Source organism: Antechinus flavipes, chromosome 1, assembly GCF_016432865.1.
Source record: "Antechinus flavipes isolate AdamAnt ecotype Samford, QLD, Australia chromosome 1, AdamAnt_v2, whole genome shotgun sequence".
In the NCBI taxonomy this organism is placed as follows: domain Eukaryota; kingdom Metazoa; phylum Chordata; class Mammalia; order Dasyuromorphia; family Dasyuridae; genus Antechinus; species Antechinus flavipes.
Genome location: NC_067398.1, coordinates 714904192 through 714926590, shown reverse-complemented (window position 1 = coordinate 714926590; position 22399 = coordinate 714904192). Strand labels below are relative to the sequence as shown.

At 49.0% G+C, this 22399-nt stretch overlaps 1 protein-coding gene across 6 annotated transcripts in view; it reads right to left on the bottom strand.

Moving 5' to 3' along the window:
* The window catches only part of MTMR3 (myotubularin related protein 3), a 169667-nt gene that overhangs the window by 13572 nt on the left and 133696 nt on the right, over positions 1 to 22399 (bottom strand). For all 6 annotated transcript variants that reach the window (XM_051973086.1, XM_051973088.1, XM_051973090.1 and 3 more), the window contains 8 exons: positions 16498 to 16594; positions 10963 to 11076; positions 6640 to 6845; positions 5798 to 5929; positions 4997 to 5108; positions 2178 to 2373; positions 1211 to 1396; positions 430 to 600 (listed from right to left, as the gene is read on the bottom strand). In XM_051973086.1, coding sequence (XP_051829046.1) covers positions 430 to 600; positions 1211 to 1396; positions 2178 to 2373; positions 4997 to 5108; positions 5798 to 5929; positions 6640 to 6845; positions 10963 to 11076; positions 16498 to 16594 — 1214 coding nt within the window. The remainder of the gene's footprint in view (positions 1 to 429; positions 601 to 1210; positions 1397 to 2177; positions 2374 to 4996; positions 5109 to 5797; positions 5930 to 6639; positions 6846 to 10962; positions 11077 to 16497; positions 16595 to 22399) is intronic.

Below are 22399 nucleotides of genomic sequence, written 5' to 3'. Positions count from 1 at the left end.
TCCCTCCACAGGCCATAGGGCCAAACCTACTAGGTCAGAAGTCATAAGGAGACCACGGGGAAGATTCAGACACAGCCACGGGAGGGCAGCAGAGGCCCTCTGACCCCGACAGTGCAGCATGGATGTCCCAAAACCTTGGGATGCAGGCCCAGCTCAGCCACTGTGACCAAATCACACGGAGAGACCCACAAGGGACCTCCCTTTTCACACCACACCAACCTACTAAGGATGAAACGCCCACTCTGGAGAACTGCTGAGCTACTGTCCAGAATATGCTCCACAAGTGGGGCTCTCGGTAGGTGGGAGTCAATCATGAGGAGGATTCTGCTGGTAGTCCAGAGTCCCCTAAGAGGACAGGGCCCCGCCTCTTCCTGGCTGGCCCCCACACCCCCTTCCCTTGAGCCTCCAGGAGAAGAGAGACATACGCACAGTTTCTGACTGAGAAGAATAGAGCAGGTTCTTGAAGGCCTTGTTGGCTGCCCGAAGCAGAGACCAGACAGAGCAGGTCCGTTCCTGAGTGTGTTTTTCTCCTCTCTCCTTCGCATTGTTGCACAGGAATGTTCCAAAGAGGCAAGAGTAGGTGTGTTGTACCAACTTGACCTGTGGAGAGCCAACATGGCCGTGTCACAACCAGGAAGGGAGCTGGAGAAGGCTGGTCATCAGACTCGTGCCAGGAAGCAGCCCCAGGGATCCCTTTGTCCCCACTCCTATGAACCGCTCTCTCTGTCTCTTTGTCTCTCATACACTCACACCATACATGTGCACTTAATCATATGTGCAATGGTGGTGGGAGGGCCCCATGTGAATTTTTGCTTACTCCTCCCTCTACCCTAAAAGTGTCATTCAGTATTCTCCTTTTACAGATAAGGAAAAGGAGGTTCAGAGCGGTGATCCACACCAGGCGAGCCCCTTTCTCCCTCCCTTTGTCAGGGAGGCAGACCAAAGTCCAAGTCCCCGTCCTTTTAACGTAACTTCCAGAGTAAAAGCTCGACAGGGCTATCCGCCTTGCTTCTCCGGCTGGCTCACCGCTCACACAGCCGAGTCTTTCAGAGGCTCTCCCTTGATACTTGCCTCCCCCACCCTGCTTCTGGCAAACTTCCCCACAGGGCAGGGATATTTAACAGGAGAGAGAAAAGAGCTGCTTCCCTCCCAGCCCCCAGCCACCCTCAAGCTCATAGCCCCAGCTGTCCAGAGAGTGCCCCCCACTCACAAGGAATGCTTCATTGAACTCAAAAGAGCAAGGGAACTGCCTCTGGAGCTGGTGAACACAGTCCAGCCACTGCAGAAACACGGGGCAACGTTCGTTCAGATCATCCGAGTTTTCCCCATGGCCACAGCGATCGGCAAACTTATGGCCAAAATCAAGCCATTCCATCTCTACGAGCACTTGGAAGCCCTGGGAAGGGAGAGAAGCAAAGCCCGTCACCACACATCGCCCACCTGTCCGCTGCCAGAAGGCTGGGCGGACTCCTCACGAGCACCGCGACACATGAAGTTCTACTGGGCTGATCCTTCCCCTTCTCAGAGGGGTCAGGGGCCCTCCACCCGCTGGCTGGTTGATCGGAGAAGAGCACAGGTAACTGCTGGTACCACCACGTAACCTCCCACGGACCACGCCAAAGGACAGATGGAGACATGGAGCGGTCGCCACCATGCTCTCATTCTCCCAGGGCCCGAGAGGTAAAGGGGCCCAGAGCAGGCGACACAGAGCCACGTGAGGCTGCTTGCCAGGGCAGGAAGGGCACACATGCAGATAAATAACTGTACAAAGGAAAATCTGGAAGGGGAGAACAATGGGCTCCACTATCAGAAGAGGGAAAGCCTGCCTCTAACTGAAGAGAAGGAAAGGCTTCATGGGAGAATCTCACTGGAGCCAGACCCTCAAGGATGAGGAAGATGCCAGCAGAGAATGGCTTGAATAAAAGCACAGAGTAAAGAACGAGATGCACGTGGAGGAAGACGAGTGCTCTAGCTTAGCCAGTGAGGCTGGGCGAGGGGGTCGGTGTGAGGAGACACTGAAAGCAAAGGGCACGGGATGCCAGCGAGGGGCACCAGGCAGCTCCCAACACTCCCGAGCAGAGGACAGCAACAGAGCTGGAGGCACTGCAGCGGCCACAGGCTTCTTTCTCCGAGAGCTGCCCCCCACCTCAGACCACCAAGCCACCCCCCATACACACCTCTATGGTTCGGTAGTAGGGGTCAAGCAGGAGTTTGGACAGCGCCACGATCTGCGGGGTGCGGTCCCAGCCATCGGAGCAATGCACCAACACTGGCCGCTGATCGCGGTCCACGGCGTGGACGACCAGCAGGGCCGACTTCAGCAGCACCGATAAGTGCTGCAGCCACTTGGTACTCTCGAGAGCGGAAAGCCAACTAGAGACAGAAAGAGATCGGTGATGACGGGAGAACGCAAGCCTGCTTCCTGCAAACGCTTGTGAACGCGCCACATTCTGAAACGCCACAAAATCTAACAAGAAGCAGCAGCAGCAGCCGCGCGGGGGCCCAAATCCAGCCTCCTGCCCTACCCGCATGCCCATAAATCAAGCACTGGGGCCTGGGGCCCGGAACCTCACTCCTGCAGCCAGAGTCCTCTGGGAGATTCACCCACGGCTGGGGCAACCCTGGGGCCCTCGGCCTCGGAGCCCACTCCAAAACTTCTTACAGCTTGTGTCCCGCCCCCCCCCCCCACTACAACCTGAAGGCCTGGGCACACCCTGGCACCACCCGAGGCTCTGCCACCAGCCTTTTGGGGTGTTTTTCCTTCCCAAGCACAGCCAACCTACAATGCGCTCTCCCAGTTCCACCTTCCTCTACCATTTTGCTTGCCCTGGAGCTAATGAGGCAGGCAGGAGAGTTCAACTGATTCTGCTCAGCTCCAGTGGGCAGGACTGCCGTGAGCAGGTGGTACTGCGGAAGAGAGCAGCGGGCAGAGCAGGCCTGGCTCCTCCCTGCTAAGTGCCTAGGCAAGGGCTCTGAGACCCCACGACTGGGAGTCCTGCCCCGTGGCTCTCCTGCAGCCTTCCTGACAAGTTGGCCAGCCGGCCTGGGCTCCCTCCAAGCCACATGAGGCCGTTCTCTGACATCCAGCAGGGGCCAACACCCGACAACTTCCTCTTCTTGCAGGGGTGATGGCTCTGATGGACCTTTTCTTCCACATACCCAGAATTGATACCCCTTCCTAAGTTCCCCATTTCCACTGATGACCTCGCCATCTTTCCCATCCCTTGGGTTCCAAACCTCGGAGCCTCTGCAGACACTTTTCCATCCCTCCATCACCTTCTCCGGTCGAGGGCCGCGTCTCTAGAATCTGTAACCTCACTGGCCCCCCTGCCTGTTCCCAAACCCAGGCCCTCTCCAGCCTTCTCCAAGCTGCCCGAGGGACAGGCTTCAGCAGTTACGAGCACGGTAATCTTCCGGGCACAAATCCCGCTCAGCTTCAGGTGCTTCTCCTCGTTTCCAGCTTCTACAAAAAGGCTCACCTTCTTTCTTCACCTTCACCACCTTCAGGCCTCCAAGCACGGTCCAGGTGCCGCCTCCCAGACAAACTCTCCAACGACGCCCCATGCCCACACTGCATTACTATGAGGAGAACGCCTGGTGCCCAGGGGCCCTGCCCAAGGGGCACCAGGCCAGTGAAAGCACGCCTGCCATGACTCCAGCCTGTGGGTGACAGCGATCAGAGCGATTCCTCTGTGAGAAGGACCGGCCGCACGCCATCGAGTCTCGGCCTTGTTCAGACCGCTGCGGGCCTCGCTGCCAGGGAGCCCTTGGTCCCGAGCATGAGCCGGCTCTTCTCCCCATTCAGGTTTCTCTGACCCAATCTTCTGGCCTGCGCGGAGCTTTTGGGGCCTGATGCGGGTCTTCCTCTGCCTTCGGGTCCTAAATCACGCCGAGAAAGCTCCCCAGGGCAGGGGCAGAGCAAGGCTTTCCCTAGAACACTTGCTGCCCCCCAGGCCCTGGCTTGGCTTTTCCAGTAAGGCCTTTCCTAGGGAAAGGCTGGTTATTCCAGGCTCTGCCAGGCTGCTTATTATGCCATGACCTGACCCAATGCTGTGCAAGAGGCTTTGCTTCCAAGAGCCTTTGCCATCCTGCCTGACCCCGCTCAGTTCGAGCGTCTCTGGCTTCTGGCACGGCACACAGCTTTGCAGGCAAGGGGAGCGGGGGGAGCGTCAGCATGAGTCTATCGGGGTCTTCTGGCCGATCGGCTCTGCTTTCACCAGTGCTAGCCAAACAGTCCCTGAGAACAAAGATGGCCACTGCCCAGCTCACATTAAACCTTCCTTCCTACACGCTCAAATTCCTATTCCTCTTTAATAATTGAAACATGCTAAGGGGAAGCTCCGGACCACTAAGGGCAGGTGCCATGGCAGCGCCACACAGAACTCCACAATTCGGGCTGTGTCCGGGGGAGCTCGGGCCGAGTCTGGCCAGCCCTGCCTGGGAACTAACTGCAGGAAAGGAATGATATTCCCTTGTCTCAGGGACAGAGCCCATGGGAACTGAAGGAGGTCAGCAAGGAAAATCAGCAGCATCTGAATGATGCCAGTGCCTAAGGGCATGGAGAAAGGTCTGGAGGAGCCGAGTCCCGGTCCCAGCAGTGGCTGAGAAAAAGTCACATTGTTGCTTCCCCCTCGGTCTCCCTCAGGTGTCTATGGCAGCTGTCTGCGTCTCAGGTGTGTGTGGGAAGCCTTGACAAACGCCGAGGGCTGCAGTGATGGCAGCTGTGGGGATAAACTCCACTGGGCCCAAATCAGCTCAGAACCAGAGGAGGTTCCAGGAAAACCGAGAGGACAAGTTTCCCATGGTGATGACCAGCGCTTGCTCTCTCCATCTTTAAATGCTTCCCACAGTTCCCAATTCTTGCTCTGCTTTTCCTTTGTGCTCATGTGGAAAAGGGACTTGCTCCCCAAACAACTAGGACAAGGAGAGGTAGGGGCCCTGCCAGAAGGGTCCCGGGCTCGGCGCCATGGGAGCACAAGACAAAGGCAACGCTTACTTTCCCGGGTCTGGCATCTGGGTACACAGCAACCGCAGGGACTGAAAGCTCTTCCGAATTGAATGAATGTTCGCCATCCCCATGAACACCACTTCGCAGTTGGGATAGTACTCTGGAGAGGGGGACAAGAAGGAGAACGTAAACACGCTGAACACAAGAGCTAACCGTTAAGCCCGTCCCTGCGGCTGTGGGGGGAGTCACGGAGAGGTCCTGGTGAGGAGCGAGAGCCAGTCCGGCACCTTCAGTGGCTCTCTGGAGGAGAAAAGGCCCGTCCTGTGCCCCAAAGCAGGGGGAGGGGACCACACTTACACCAACGAGACACTGGGCTGCCCCAGGCCTCTGCAGCCCCTCTCTGCCTTGGCTAGACTAACCCCCCAGTGAAGGGTGACGCAGCTTAGTCCCTTACACATTAAGCAGAGGAGGCCCCGAGGGACAAATCCTAGCCCGACAAGGGGCTGTTCTAGGCCTTCGCTGAGGGGCCGCGGCTGCTGGATCCTCTGTGCCCCCAGGAGCCCCAGGCAGGAGCAGGCACCAGGATGCGCTCAGCTAAAGGTCCAACGGGATCTGAGAAGGTCCTTTTAATTTACAGCAAGCTTCCAAGTAGGAACCACCCTAATAATGGAAGGCCAGCCCATGGGAGGGAAAGGATGCTAATGGGTTTCATTTATCATTTATTTCCCTCTGGGGGAAAAAACCCTCACTCTCCTGGTGCGAACTAAAGGGACAAGGACAGGGTCCGGGCAGGAGCCCAGACCCTGGCCTTCTGTCTCGGGCTGGATTCACGGGGACAAAGGGCCTCACCTGGGCATTCGCAGCCACCCCCTTTGGCTCGGTTAGCCACAGCTGCCGCATAGGAACGCGCATCCAGGATTAAAAGCTTCTGAGGCTGGATAGCTAAGCTCTCTGCTCCAGAAGCGTTTGACAGGGAAGAATCTGAGGAGAACCAGGAAGAAAAGAATTACTTCTCCATTACCAATTGTGGCCAGTACTCTCTGTAACAAAAGTCCTGAGCGGGCGGAGTCCGGCCATTCACACACCTCAGGGAACAGGATTCTGTCCTCCCTTCCCTCACTCTCTTTGGCCTGCTTCTGCTGCCCTGGACAATGAGAAGTCCTTCAAGTGTCCCACCGAAGCCTTGCAAGCCTGAGGCTTGGAAGGGCTCCTAAAGGCTGGGACATCGGGTCCCTTCCCAACACCCCACTACCTATCCTTTGTATTCTTTTTCCAAAGAGGGAAAGGCCAGCTGATGGAGAGGGAAACTACTTAATGGCTCCTTCCCCATTTGGAATTTTAGCGTCTTTCTCATTATGCTTTCAGCAAGATACCAGGTAGGGCTAGTGTAGCCAGAGCTCTGGCCACAGTTACCATCTGGCCTCAGAGACTTGATCCTTCCTAGCTGTGTGATCTCGAGCAACTCCCTTAACCTCACCTGCCTTGCAACAGCAAAAAAGAATTAAAGCAAAACAGGGTCTTCTGCTCCTTCAGCAGAACCCCAATGCTTCCTGCCCCTCCAACATCCCAGGACCTGATCTTTGGCCAGTATTCAGCACTGCTTCATCGGGCCAGGCAAAGAGGGGGGCAGCCCTGGGGAGAGAAGTTCTGGGCTGTCCACATGAAAAAGAAAGAATGGCTAATACGCTTACCAAATTCCACGTCCGAAAGGTCACCTCCATTGGAGAACTCCCTAGCGCAATTTCCATTGAGTATCTTGCCGCTGCTTGACCTGGAGTCAGAGGCACAGGCTTTGGCCACGGACTGCACGAGGTGCTCGTCGTCCGCGTTCCGCCAGCCCCACCAGCTGACCTCGGGCTGCCCACAGCGGGCGATGACCGCCCCGTTACTTTGGTGCCTGAGGAAAGAACAAGCAGCCATTAAAAGAAGCCCTGGGCCTCTGAGACAACTACTTGACGAAGAGCAAATCTCCCAGGAGGCATTTTCTGCAGGTGCAAATAATCGTACACAGGCCAGCCACACTGCCGGACGGGACGCGAGCCTGAAGGAACAGGCAGAACCAGCGGCACCAGGGCCAGGCCCCCTCATTCGGCAGACAAGAGCTGGGGACCGACGCTCAGTATTACAAGGCTCAGGCATGCCAGACGGAAAGTGCGGGCCTTTGTGGGGAAAGTCCCGGTCATCCTGCCCAAGGTCACATGGCTAATCGATGACAGAACGGTCTGTGAGAAAGATCACTAGAACCCCAATCAAGAGAATGGAATTCAAGGACCCAGCCTGCTACTTGCAAGTGTTTGACTGTGAGGGAGGCAGAGCTAAGATGGTGGAAGGGCAGGCAGAAGTGCCGTCGAGCTCTCCACTATTTATGCAAACGCTTAAGAAAATTCTGACTAAATTGTGACTGGAAAATTCAAGGAAAACCTCCCACACAGTCATTTTTTCAGTTCAGCTTGTCTGGCCTAGAGGGAGACAGAGAGCCTGGGGCCAAGCGTGTCCAGGGGTGTTTCACATGGAGCATTCCAGGCTCGGGAGAGCTCGTCACACCAGAAAAGGGGGCCCAGCTCCAGCTGAGAGCGCCCCAGTCTGTGGAGGCAGAGAAATAGAGGCCAGATGGAAACTGTCACCGACTCCTCAGCTCTGAGTCACAGACCCCAGAGGGGCCAGAGGAAGGATGTGCACCTGGGGGCGATACTCCTAGGAGCAGTCACGGGATCCAGTTGTATGTGCACTGACTGAGGAGTTAGTCCAGAAGCAAACAGAAATGACCAAGAGGATTCATGTGAACCAGTGCAAAGTGAAGTGAGCAAAACCAGGAGAACAGCGTACATAGTAATGTACATAGTAAGTGTGAAAGACACGGCCACTCTCAGCAAATGGTCACGGAAGGACTTGTGAGGCAAAACACCATCTCCATCCAGAGAGAGAGAAGTGAGCAGCCCTGAATGCAGACCAAAGCATAATTGTTTTTTTCACTTTCTGTATTTTTCTTGTCTTTTTTATTATCAATGTGGCTAATATGGAAATATTTTGCATGACAACACATATATAATATGTACTTTAAGGTAAGGAAGAAGATGGATGGAGAGAGTTTAGAACTCAAAATTTTAAAAAAGGAAAACACATTGGATTAAAATAAAATCCTCAGTCATAGCCCCTAACAATGGTGCTCCCCAGATCCTAAGGGTCTTCAGGGCGTGCTTCTCTGACACTGCCTTCTGACTGTTAATGGCCCCAACGGACCACTCGAGTCAAGCTGAGCATCAAAATCCATTCATTTTCAAGGGGTTATTTTACAAAATGGGCTAAAGACAGTAGATGTTGCATGAGACAAAGAAAATATGCTAATCTCCTCTTCCTGCAGTGGGGGGGGGGGGGGAGGTTTGGGGAAAGGAGGACACGTTTTTTAGAGAAGTCATAGAAACTCCCAATAGGTAAGTGAATAAACAAGACAAGGCTACAGTCATGCCCCATAGCATCCTCTCTCGTGGGAGCTCATGGCGATCTTTTAAAAATCAAGCATTTTCTTTCTGAGCAGCGTCAAAACTAAACATTGATGGTGGCTGGTGGGTTTTAAAAACTCCTCCCCGACTTCCCCCGAGGACCCAACTCAGATCCTGGGCTGCCCAAGGAGGCCTTGGCCTGGCCCGCTCCATGCCCATCATACTCCATTAGGGCAAGCAGCCTGGCACTGCGCCTCTCCCACAGCAGGGGGCACTGTGCCCTTGCAGCCAAGGCCCTGGCCAGCCACAGAGGGATTGTGCCCAGCTCTGGCTGAGGGGACGGGCCTCAGGCCTCCCTCACAGAGCTCACTTTTGCTGGGCCCGGGAGAAAACAGTTCCCGACGCCCTTCACGGGGCCCCTCTGCACTGCCCCCGTGGCCTTTTCCGAGCTCCTACACTCCCAGGGCCCCTGGCTGCCTTCTGTTCGAGCCCATCCCCAGACAGCTCTCTGATTACAGCAAGATGACTTTGTCAGAGCCCTGAGTGGAAAGCGAGGTCCCCGGCTCATTCCCCCCAGGACCTTAGGCTAAGCTGCCCGGTTCCTTGACTAGCCGAGATCTGGATCTGCACCCGGGCCTTCTGACAAGGGCGGCTCAGTCAGCAGCCCCTTGCATGTCCCGCAGGCTCCCGAGCCAGGCCTGCGGCTCATGCCTTCTCGTGCGCGCTGTTCCCAGCTGGCACAGGCCTGCCCACGTAGTGGGCACTTAATTGAGAGGCAGCACAAGAGACTTGGGGTCAGGTCCATGGGTGGCCAACTTGCATCATTTCCCTCCTCTGGCTTCTTCTGTGTAACGGGGGAGCCCACACAGCGTGAGGCTGCCGGAGCAGAGCAGGCCTGCCGGGGCACTCAGAGCCTCTCCATGGGGCTCGGTGCAAGGAACCGGGCGTGCCCAGCTGGGGAAAGCAGCAGCTCCTGGGAGAGAACTCAGGGCCACGTGAGGGAGACTTCCAAGCCAGGTGGACCATGCCACGTGGATAGGCCTCCCTCAGGAAGTGCGAGTCTTCAGGAGACCCTTGGCTGATTAAGCTGAAAAGGGAACTTTTCCTTGCCAGACTCCCCGGCTCTGGGGGAGCCCTCCATCCTCCGGCTGGTTCCACGAGGCTCCTGGGTGATGATCCCAGGCTGGCTTCTTGTGGGTGTCCACACTGACCACAGCTCTGTCCTGGTCTTTGGTGGGGATGCGTCCAGGGGAGCACGTCCCTCGTGGCCTTGACGGGGCCCTCCCCAGGTACGGCGCCAAGGCTGACCGAGGCATCTGAGAGCAGAGAGCAGTGGCCCCAGAGGAACGGGAGCCTTGTCGCCCAGATCGCAGCAGGTCAGAGCCTCCATCTCTCGGCATTTGCCCCCATTCCGCCTTCAGGGCAGAGAAGACGGACATCATCTCCAAGCGACTTGGCCCAGTAGAACATCGAGTGGTACGCACTCCGAGTCTCCTTCAGTCCCCCCATTTCACTGATGAGGCAACTGAGGCCCAGAGCAGTTCCCAGACTCAGGGCGAGGAAGGTGCAGAGCACCAAACCCGGGGCCCAGCTCCTCCTTTATATGGGTTTTTGCTTCTGCAGGTGAGGGAAGGATCACCTATTGGGGTCAATGCAGTGCCATGGCTGCCACCCGCCGCTCTTCCTTTCAAGCTCACCTGGCCTCACTCAGACAAATCCGGGTTTGACAATGTGGCCTTGGCCCCGGACTTGCCTGGCCCTGTAGCCGGTCTCTGGAAGAACCTTCTGGATTGCGCTTCCCCTCCCAGAGGGGAAGAACATGGGCCCTTTATACAACAAATGAAGGGAAACTGAGGCTCAGGCTGGAACACTTGCCCAAGATCACAGGGTGATGGAGCAAAATCGCCCCTCGGAGTCTAGAGCTCGCAGACCCATAAGGAACCCTATTCTTCTCGGGAGTCTCCCTGAAGGCAGCTCAACTCACTCTTCCTGCTGCCCCTCTGAAGGTGCATTTTCTGTGTTTTCTGACTATTAAGCCACACTGTTACTGAATCACCCATTACACTGTTCCCCTTTGCTTACTGTACAGGGTCCCAGAAAGAACCAGTGTTGGGATTTGCTGCCTTTGTGGCCATGGGCCAATAGCGTCGTCTCTCTAGACTCTGTTTCCTCATCTGTAATCTGGACATAACAGATACACCAACTCCCTCTGAGGGTGAGGAAACCTTAGGTTATTAAGCAACCAGTGCCGCTGCCCTTAGAATCACTGGCCCAAACTGGAGAGGTCAGCCCATGGGGCCATCGTCTACTTCCATCCCGACCAGCAGGGGCCCCACCTTTGGTAAGGGATCGGAAGACCCCCAGTCTTTGGTAACCTCAGCCCACAGCAACTGGCCAACTGCTCTTGCCAAGGTGGGTACCGCCAAGGCGTCGCAGGTGCTGTGCTTTTCAAAACCACCCCAGCTCCCGTCTAATTCATTCTTTTCACTTTTTTTTAGGTCAGAAGTGAGCCAACAGGCACCAGAGACCCAGCAGACCCTAAAGCAAGCGCCCAGTGCCTCGGGCCCAGCTTACCTGTAGACCACGGCAGGGATGCGCTTCCAGGACCTGAAGCTGGCAACACTCTCGAGCTCCTTGTCGGTAATCCAGGCCGGCACAATGAGCTCCTGTGGGTAGCTGCCACACAGCCTACAAAGTGAATGCAGAAAGAGAAAGCTTAGAGGGGCTGGCACAGGGCAGCTGCTGGGGCCGCAGGCTGGCACCAGACGAGACAGAGATCCAAATGAGTAAGAGAATGGGTTAATGAGCAGCCTTCCTACGGTGCTTGCTGGGAAGCAGGCGCTCCGCTAAATACTTAATAGTTCTTCTCTCATCTGATCCTTCCAACAACTCTAGGAGGTAGGGGTCAGCATTATCTCCATTTTACAGATGGGAAAACTGAGACTTGCCCAGAGTCATCCCATTTGTAACTGTCTGGGGCCAGAACTGCCTCCAGGTCTTCCTGACTCGGTTCCGGGGCTCCACCCTGTACCGCCAGCAGTGCCCAGCTGGCCAAGCATTTTCCTCACAAGAGCCGAGGAAGATGGGCAGCAGAATATTACAGAGAAAGAAACTGAGGCTGAGAGAGAATGGGGTGGCAGAGCCTCATTCTCCCATGTCCAGCAGGCTCAGATGAACCCAAGGGCCACAACATGCTCTCTGTTCCCTGGCACTTCCTCCACGGGCCTGCCTCGGCTCCGGACGGCTCCACATCCCTCCCACCTCTTGGGAGCCTTCAGCCCTGCGCCCTGACTCTGGAGCAGCCCAGCATCTAGCACGCAATCAGAGAGAGGCTCCCGGTCCTTGTCCTGCCCGTGGCTGGTGGCTCAGCTCCTGGCAGAGCCAAGTACAAGCAGAGGATGGCCAACGGCACAGGGAGAGGACGAGAGCTAGTCTGTGAGGATTAGCTGGGGAAGCCCTTGGGACTGGAGCATATAGAGGCAAAACAAAAAAACCAGAACACTTCTGGGGAACGCAACAGCCGTCCTAAAATATGAGCAGGGCTGTTCTATGGGAAAGAGATCAGACCTGGCCTCTCAGGGAGAGGGACCCAGAAGCAGGGAGGGACTGAGGGAAAGGCACAGAAATGTCCACGATCCCTCCCAACTCCGAGAATCTAGAAGTAAGCCACAGAACTGGGCCAGAAAGAGTAATTTCTTCCTGAAGTCGAGAAGCAATTACCCAGAAGCTATCAATTCTTTGGGCTTTTTTTCAGAGGAAGACAGCTGCAGAACTCAAAGGCCCAAGACATCAGTCCCCCTTCCAGAGGCTTTACAAGCCTAGAAGAACTGGGCGACGTACTTTAGGGGGAGCTCAAGAACACAAAGTGTCCCAATGATGGGTACAAGCCGAAGCCTGAGTTCACTGACTGTGCGAGTCGCAGCAGTCACGCTCCTATCTGGGCCAACAAGGATATTGAGCCAATAAATCCAGCCTTGACTTCGGGCTGCTGCAGTGAGCTTTCCCCGCAGCAGCCCGAGAAGCCCATCAATCTGAGAAAAGCTCTTTCCTAATTACCCTAGGCTTTCCAAAGAGGGCAGAGGATGTCTCTGGCAGCGGCTTGAGACCGTCCTGACTTCAGAAGGCTCTCCCGAGGTGCCAGAATCCTCTTCCCCACCAGCTGCGTGTTTGATTTTTTGCTTCCACCCAACAGGCAGGAAAAGGGCGGCAAAGCCTGATGCTGAGATCTGACCCTCCGTCTCTGTCTCTCCACATCCCGTGTCCAGGAGACCACAAGGCATCCCCAGGTCGGCTATCAGGTATGAAACAAGCACTGGATTTGGTATCTAGACTTGGATTTGAGTCTGTATCATTTTGGAGCTGTCGGACCATGGACAAGTCCCATAATCTCTGAAATTCAGTTTTCCCATCTACAGAATGGGAAAAATAATATTCACTATTTAATTCATAGGGTAACTAAGAAAGTACTTCACTATAGAAAGCTGGGTCATTATTCACAGGTGACCAATGATATATCAAATGCCTTAAAATTCACATAGGGAGAATATTCTAAATAATGCCGAGATAACCCAATGGCCTTTTATAAATAAAAATATGCCTTAAACCAAGAGCCACCTAACAACCATCACCAATTACCACCTAACCAAACAAAGCGAGAGATAGAATGGAGATGTCAGTGATAAAGTCTCAGGGACACCTATACTCAGGACATAGTTGGCTGGCTGCTGATCTGACTTACAGTTTCTTTTCTTTCAACTATCATTCGAAAGAAGTCTCCATGGCGATCATCTGAGCCACCAGTGCCAGAACAGCATTGGGAGAAGGCCCAGTGCTGTGGTAGGAAAGCCAACTGGAGCCTGGGCCAGAGCTGCCCTGAGCCCAGACAAGTCGCCTCACCTCCGCACTGCCACAGCCCACTTAGCAGCCTGATCTCTTTGATGCCAAGGTGGGAGAGTTACGTGACCTGTAACCTGCTCTCCTGCACCGCCATTTCATGTGCTAGCAATCAAAGAACCTATGACTAACTGCTCAGAAGGAACAGGATTTAAAAAAAAAGAAAAGAAAAGAAAGAGAGATCTTTTGCTTTTAGTTCATTTAGCTGTTAAAAAAAAAAAGCCTAATTAAACATAAAACACCATCTATAAATATTGTTCTTTTCTTATCAAGATATATTTCTAAAAAATTCTCATTTAAAGCTGCCTTCCAACTTCTAAGGAAAAATTTCCCCCAAATAGTCATAAATGTATTAAGGGAGAAATGAGCCTATTTGCAAATGGATTGGTTTAAAAAACCGACAAAAACTTCAGGTTTTTGTCTTAAAATACATCCCCATTAAAGAAATCTTAAATTGGAAAAGAGTCAATTCAAACAAAACAAGGATAACTTAACTCTGCCTACCTTTGATCAATCCACAGTGAGTTTTAAAAACAATGAAATTTATTTTTAAAAACTCACTTTTTTTTTTAATGTATCACTTTTCTAAGTCAAAGTATTTTTCAAATCACCTTTCCCATTTTTCAAGTACTCAAGCAATTTTTAAAAGGAGTATTTGCTGACATGGAATTAAGACTGATGGCTTCATCCTTATGTCCTTCAATCACCGCCCTCCCCTCAGAACACAGAAGCTGTATGAAGTCCTCTGCTAGCAGTCACCAAACCATCAAGGAGATGATTCCAGACTGCACAGATGTATAAACAACACAAAACTAGGCCTGTCTGTTTGGATGGATTGTCGCCAAGTCCTTTCAGTTGTGACTCCCCAGGACCCCGTCTTGGCAGAGTCACTGGAGCAGTTTGCCATTTCCTGATCCTGCTCATTAGACAGATGAGGAAACTAAGGCAAAAAGGGCTAAGAGTGCTGCCCAGGGTCATATAGCTAAGTGTTCCAAGCCAGATTTGAACTCGGGAAGATGAGCTTTCCTGACACCAGGCTGTGCGTCCTGCTCTGCTCAATGGCATCTGCTAGCTGCCCTAGGACACCCAGCTTATGTGGAACAGTGAAATATAGATGAGAAAAGGGATTTGACTCCAGCTTCTGTGCTAAGCTTTGACTGAATCACAGGGCCCAGGGCAGACAAGGCCTTCAGAGCACGTCTGGGCCAACCAGAAGTAGCCAAAAGTTCCTGAGGCAGCCCAGTCTGCTTCTGAATGTGAAGAAGGTTTCTTTATGATGAATCTGTAGTTGCCAAATTCTAGTGCTATTTCAAGAAATAAATCCAAAAAGTCTAAGTTTTAAGTCAGTGTTTAAAAAAAAAAAAAAAAAACCTGTTCTAAAAAGATTCTAGCCAATATTTATTATGTCTAATTGGCACATTAGTTTTAAACCAATTATATAATGCAGACAAGCATTCATTCCTCAGTTATCGCCAGCCTCCCTTACCTTGAGCCCTGTCTCATAAAAGTGGGGGTGACCTCAGCACCTCAAAGGTTCTGCTAGCAAAGCAGCCACTGCCCCATCCAGGAAGGCTCCTGACCAGCCGGGCCTATCTCAGCAAGGTTCTTTAACACTTGGGGGAAGGGGTGGAGGGTGGGCTGCTTGTGTCAGTTTTTATATCGGTAGCAAATCCCAAAAAGACTCTTATCCAAAAGGGCAGAGGTGATCGCCAATTGTGGGCGAGTCCACACACTGATCTGTCTTGCCTTCTGCTCTCTCTCCCCCTTTCCCTCACCTCAGCAGCTTCCATGGGATTACCAGCTATCTTTATGAACAACTCCCAGACCCATCTATGTCCCAGTCTCCCCTGAGCCTTCAATGGAACTCAGCTTCTACTGCCTGATGGAAATCTCCCACTTTGTCTCGGAAGCACGTCAAACTCCAGTCTGTCTAAACTTCTGTTTGGTCTGAGGTGCAATCCCATCCTTTTCATTCTTCACTCTAAGTCCACATAGCCAAGTCTGTCTCCCACTCAGGCCCCCCATCCCTCTTTTGTACAACTGTACCAGCTTCCTCACTGCTTCTTCCCTTCTACAAGCCATTTTTCAAAGTGATTATCCTAAATAAAGCACAGCTCTGACTCTTATTACTTCCTTATTCAAACACCAGGAGCTCCTTATTCCAAGAACAAATATGAATGTTCTTTGGCATTTAAAGTCCTTCAAAAACCTTCCCACATTTATTAAACGTAACAATCCTTTACACACTTTACAGCCCAGCCAAACAGGCTGCTGCTCCTCACCACCCATTATCTTCCACATAAGTGCCCAGGTGCTGCCTGCCCATGTCTGGAAGGCACTTCCTTCTCATTTCCACATCTGAAAATCCCTAGTTTCCTTCAAAACTCAGCCAAAGCAACTGCTGCTTAACTGATCCTTTTCTGACCCTGTGAGCTATCACTCTCTCCCCTTTCCCCTAAATTACTACATATTTATTATGAAAATGCTTAGATATTTACATTCTGTTTCTCTTATGGAACACGAGTTCTGGGAGTGCAGGTATGCCCCCATTTCTGTATTTTATAATATTACCAGAGACCTTTATATAATGTATCAAGTATTCACTTCCAATTTATGAAATCTGGGAGTTAATTATGCTATTTCCTGATTCAAGATGCTCAGAGTTGGGGATTTCCCCCCCCCCCCCAGATTATCTACTAGATGCTGAGTTTCTTGGTCAGGAACAAACTGTTCCATCATAACAGTGTTACTAAGGAAAAAATATGACCCACTTTTGGTATACAAACACACCGCAAAAGGGGGGAAATTTTTTCTCTTCCGCTCCTTCTTCCATATATACACGTGTGTGCGTGTGCGACCACTCATCCATACATTTATACAAAAATGAGAAGATCCAAGAATCTTTGAGGTTGGAAGGGACTCTCAGGGCCTCTCTCTCATACAACCTATACCTGAGAAGAAAATCCTGAACACATTTCCAACTTGTGGTTGTCCAGTCTTCACTTAGAAATTTTTATTTATTCCTTCAATGATGGCAACAGGGGCAAAGAATTTAGACATGATTAAGGAACACTTTTAAGATCACAGATTCAGATATGCTAAATAAATAAAGTTGAAATAAGCCCAAGTTCAAATGATCTGCCACACAAAGGCTGGCATTTTTAACCCAGGCACTTGGCCGTGAACCAGCAATCTGTAGGGACCCCGACAACTTACTTGTACTTCTCATTGATGTTGGAGATCCTCCAGGCATTGTTCATATCAAAACCCATCCGCTCCACTTCATTTTTAAATCTTGCTGTGACGTGCTCCCCTGGGGATCAAGAGCAGATGAGAAAGGAGTGAGCATGGATCCCACACTGCCGAAAAGGTAGGACAAAAACCAGCTCATCTGCTTGTTCATTATGCAGCAAGAGTGGTTCTAATGAGAACAACAAAAATGCGGTTTCCTGCCTTTCAGAGAAAATTAATCACTAATAGGCAACACTAAGGCAAGGGATCCGAGCGGAACTGGAGGCCAGTCCCAAACATCTTGATGACTAGACTTCTCTGAAGAGCATCCGTTATCAGACCCAGGGGAGACTCAATAAACAAGTTGGTGGGTGAAGAGCTGACCACACATATGCCCATTAACAAAACAAGGAGAAGTGGGCTGCATTAGCATTAATGTGCTTTTTTTCCCCCCAAGAAGAGAGAAATAAGAGAAATAAAGGAATAGCAATGAAGCCTAGCATTTCCCACTCCTTTAAATGCCAGTAAAACACTCCCATGCTCAGAAAGAGTCTGTTTAAATTATAATGACAATCATTAAGCAGTATTCTAAATATCCAGGAGTGTAGGACATAAGATAAACAAACACCAAAGAAAATGAGCTGTGGGAGAAATCTTCACAACAACATAAACAGGGCTCCAAATCTAGGAAAAGATAATGTGGTTTATACCAGAAAATCTTCAACTTCAGGAAAAGAAATAGGGTGATTTCTCTCTTGAATGCAAGACACAATTCCCTTCTTTAAATTGCTTCTTTATGGTCCAAGCTAAGTTACTAAAAGAGAAAAGTAAATTACCAAAAAAGTGGGCTCCAGGGATGCAGGAAGGCAATAACTTGCTCAATTCAACCCATTTTTGGAAAGGATTTGGAAACAAAGCGATTGGCTTTAAGATGGGGGGGAAAGTAGCTGAATAAGACAACTGTGTACAATTTGGCCTGCCAGCCCCAAACCCCAAGTACTATGAACCCTCCTACATCAGAAACGTTAGGGCAGGAAAGCTGGATTTATATGTCCCATCACTCCAAGCCTTGGAGAAGCTACCTAATTCCTGGGTTTACTCAAAGATGAACAAAAATGCATATCCTTGAGATAAGTGGGATCAGTGAGCACCAGGTGCGGCCTGAGGTACGGCTTATGTTAACCTGCTTGGTCCACTTTGGTGGTTTTTTTTGCTTTAAAAATCCAAGATGCTTCTAGTTCCAAAATAGCCCTCAGAGAAGCGATAGCAGGTTTCCCTCTAGGATGGGGAAGCGGAGATGGTGTACCAAGTAATGACCTAAAGTTGTAGCAATTCTGAGTATTCATTTTATTATAACTCAGCCAAGAACATCCAGCTAAGATCATGAATACTAAGGGGAAAAAACAAATCCCAATGTCCCTCTTGGCTTCCATGTCTAACATAAAGTAGCCACCTGGGCCCCATCTGGTCATATTGGACCACAAAGATGGCCACTTATCTTAGGTGATGACTAGAGTTGTGGAGCATTAGTACAAAGGTCAATTGGCTGTACCTCTAGCCAGCACTGACCGAAGGAGAAGGTGGCTCTACAATATCCTCAGTGAATCTAGCCTTTGTTTAGCTTGGGCATCAAATCATGAGCATTCAATAAATGGAAAAAGATGGCTCCAGAGAATTCCAGGGGAGAGCCAAGATGACAGAATAAAGAAAGCCGAGCTCTCTCAACATTCTTCTTCAAACAACTTTTAAAATAACTCATCAATTTGGATTCTGGAGCAATAAGGCCAACAAAAGGTCAGCGAGATATTCTTCTAGATTCTTCCAAGACAAAATAGAAGGCCGATAGAAAAATCTGTGACACAGGGAGGAGGCTGGTCCAGAGACCACATGGATGGAACATGGATGGTGGTGACAGAAGCAGAAACAGCTTTGGAAATTCTCAAGGCAGAGATGGTAAGGGGACCTGGCATCTAGTCAGAAAGAGATTACAGGCTACCCCTATGCTAGGCACTGGACACAGGACCAGACACCATTGAGTAACTCCACTGTTATTCTGACTTTTAGGTCATCATTCAAGGGCAGAAGGAAACGCTTTTGGTCGAGAAAGACTGGGAATGCTGAGAGGCAGTATCAAAGAAAATGGGAAATATCTCACTGGAAAAACCAGCTGACCTGTAAAATAGAACAAGGAAAGCTAATTTACGAATTACTGAGTTATCTGAAAGACAAGATCAAAAAAAGAGTTAGACATCATAGACATTATAATTTAAGAAGTTATCAAGGAAAGCTGTCCTGATATCCTAAAACCACAGGGTAAAGTGGTGAAAGAATCCACCAATCACCACCTGAAAGTGATCCCCAAATGAAAACTCCCAGGAATATTATATACAGCTTTCAGATCAAAGAGAAAATAACTCCAAGCAGCCAGAAAGCAACCATTCAAATACCCATGGAGCCAGTCAGGAACATACAAAAATTCAGCAGTATCAAATTAAAGGACCAAAGGGCTTGGAACATAATACTCCAGAAGGTTTAAGAATAAGGACTGTAATCAAGAATAACCTACCCAGCAAAATGGAACAAAATCTTTCAATGGGGGAAAAAAAAATGGACATTTAAGGAGACAGAGGTCTTTGAGCTTATGTTAGAATGCTGCAAAAAAAAAAAAGATAGATGAGAAAGATAGATGTGCAGAGACAAGGAAGAAAGAAATAGGGAAAATTATCTCACATAGAAAGGGTGGGCAAATGAGGGAGGACAATGTTTGAACTTCACTCATATCTAAAATGGTTCCAAAAGAGGACATATATATACACATTCAACTGGTAACAGAACAAAAGGAATCTAGAGCAATAGAGGATAAAAGGAAGACAGTAGCAGAAGCAAAACAGACTTTGGAGAAGGGATAGAACACAAAGAAAGAGAGGGATAAACATGAAAGGATAATGGAAGGAAATACTGCTGTTAGAAATTATAAATGTAAACACAATGGTATGAACTCATCCACAAAACAAAACTGGATAGCAGAATGGATTAAAAACAAGAATCCAACAATATGTTGCTTACAAGACACATTTGAACAGAGAGATGCTCTTCAAATTAAAATAAAAGACTGGAGCAGAATCCATCATGCTTCAGCTAAAGTAAAGAAGGCAGGAAGGAGGTGAAAATCATGGTCTCAGACAAAGGCAAAGCAAAAATAGACCTACTTAAAAGAGATAAGCAGGAAAATTACATTTTGCAAAGAAGACAGAATTAATATCAATACTAAAGGCATATGTACCAAATGGCATAGTATCCATATCCTTAAAAAATTTTTTTTTAATTAATTATAGAATAGAGTTTAAAACTGTACTTGTGGGAAACCTCAAAGTCTTACTCTCAGAATTTAGTAAATCTAGTCATAAAATAAAGGAGAAAAAAATCATGAAGATGAATAGAATCAGAAAAGTTACCCTATAGCCCTCTGGAGAAAATGAATGCAAAAGAGGATGAAAGGAAGGGAGAGAAGGTGTAAGGATGGGGCAAGGTGTGATACGGTGAACGCTAGAAGAGATGTGAGAAAACTGGGATACTAATGCTTTGTTGGTGGATTTGTGAACTGATCCAACCATTCTGCAGTGCAATTTGGAACTATGTCCAAAGGGCTACAAAATTGTGCATGCCCTTTAACCCAGCAATATCACTATTAGACTTTTAATCCAAAAAATCCAAAAAAAAAAAAAAAAAAAAAAAAAAAGAGGGAAAGGACCCATTTGTAAAAATTTATGCATAGGGACAGCTAGATGGCACAGTGGATATAGAGCACCAGCCTTGAAGTCAGAAGGATTCGAGTTCAAATCTGGCCTCAGATACTTAATACTTCCTAGCTGTGTGACCCTGGTCAAGTCACTTAAGCCCAATTGCCTCAGCAAATTTAAAAAAAAAAAAATGTATATTTACTATAACTTTTTTGTGGTGGCAAAGAATTAGAAATTGAGGTTATACCTGCCAATTGGAGAAAGGCTGAAAATATCACAGTAGATAATTATGATAGAATATTATTATTGAGCTATTAGAAATGATGAGCAGAATAGTTTCAGAAAAACCTGGGAAAACTTACATGAATTCATGCAAAGTAGTGAGCAGAACCAGAACACTGTACTGTAACAGCAATATTGTAGGATGATCAATATTGTATGATTTTACTGTTGTTCAATCATGTCCAACTCTTTGTGATCCTATGGACACACTGTCAGTGGGGTTTTCTTGGAAAAGACATTGGAGGAGGTATTCACCATTTCCTGCTCCAGGGGATGAAGGCAAACCAAGATTAAGTGACTTGCCCAGGATCACACAGCTAGTAAATTTCCAAGGTCACATCTGAATTTAGGTCTTCTGGACTCTAGCACTCAGACTACCGAGTCTATTAGCAGTCCCATGAAAGACTTAGGCCCTCTGATCAAGACAAAGATACAAGCTAATTCCAAATGACATCTGATAAAAAATACGATCTATTTCCAAAAATAGAATTGAAGAATTCTGAATGCAGACTGAAGCAGATTTTCAAAATCAAAATGCTTGCCTTCTCAAAGAGGGGAGGAAAGGCAGAAGGGAGAGAATTTGGAACTCCAAAAAAAAAATTTTTTTTAATGGCTATTAAGAAATTTTTTTACATACATGTGGGAAATATTTAACAAAATAAAAATAGTTTTTTTAAAAAAATAAAGAAAATGGTGGTTGTCTCTAATGCAATCATATGAAAATCTACTTGGGCCATTCATCCACATGAATACTTCTAACACAGTAGGGACATGGGATGGGGAAAAAGGGAGTAGGGTAGGAAAAACTCTAGATTGTACATTGAGGCTTAAGTTTTCATCTTAATACTGACACCAATTCACTCTAATCAGAGGTTATTTTTCCTCCCAAATGAGGAAGTTGGCCTTAATGAGTGAAGCTTTCTAGATTCAGCTCTGAAGTTTTGATTCTTCAAGAAAAGAAAAGAGAGGCCAAATGATCTAACAGAAAAGGTCCTCAGCTAGAATCATAAGACTAGGGTCAATAACAATTTAAGCCCTTTAATCTCTTTAAGCCTCTCAAAAATGAAGGTTTGAGCTGCAGAAGCCTCTCCGATCCTCTCTAGCTTAAAAATGATGATCCTCTGATTATAATCTCCTAAAATGAAGCCAAAGGGAGATGGGGAGAATAAAAGGGGGGAAAAGGAGCACATGTCCATCCTCGCTTTAAATCAGATCTTGTATCATTTTCAGGAGGCTTCAGATAATATCAATGAAATTCAGAAAATCACATTAAGACATCATCCAAAAGTGGATCTCTTCGATAAAGAGAGCCTTAATTGATCAAAGATGGACAGAAGCAGCTACACCCAGAGAAAGAACACTGGGAAATGAATATAAACTGCTTGCATTTTTGTTTTCCTTCCCGGGTTATTTCTACCTTCTGAATCCAATTCTCCCTGTGCAACAAGAAAACTGTTCGGTTCTGCACATATATATTGTATCTAGGATATACTGCAACCCATTCAACATGTAAAGGACTGCTTGCCATCTGGGGGAGGGGGTGGAGGGAGGGAGGGGAAAAATCGGAACAGAAGTGAATGCAAGGGATAATGCTGTAAAAAATTACCCTGGCATGCGTTCTATCAATAAAAAGTTATTTAAAAAAAAAAAAAAAAAGACATCATCCAAAGCAGAAGACTGGAAAGCTAAATGAAGAGCATGATAAATCTAGCATAGTCTCGGTGGATTTCACAGCTGCAGAAAAACTTCATGCGATTTTCAAGTACCAAAGAACTTTCTTCATCTTCCTCCTGGAAGCTCCACTTGCCATGGCTTCACTTGCCGCCCATTCCAGGGTCACACTATACAAGACCACAGTTTTGCTG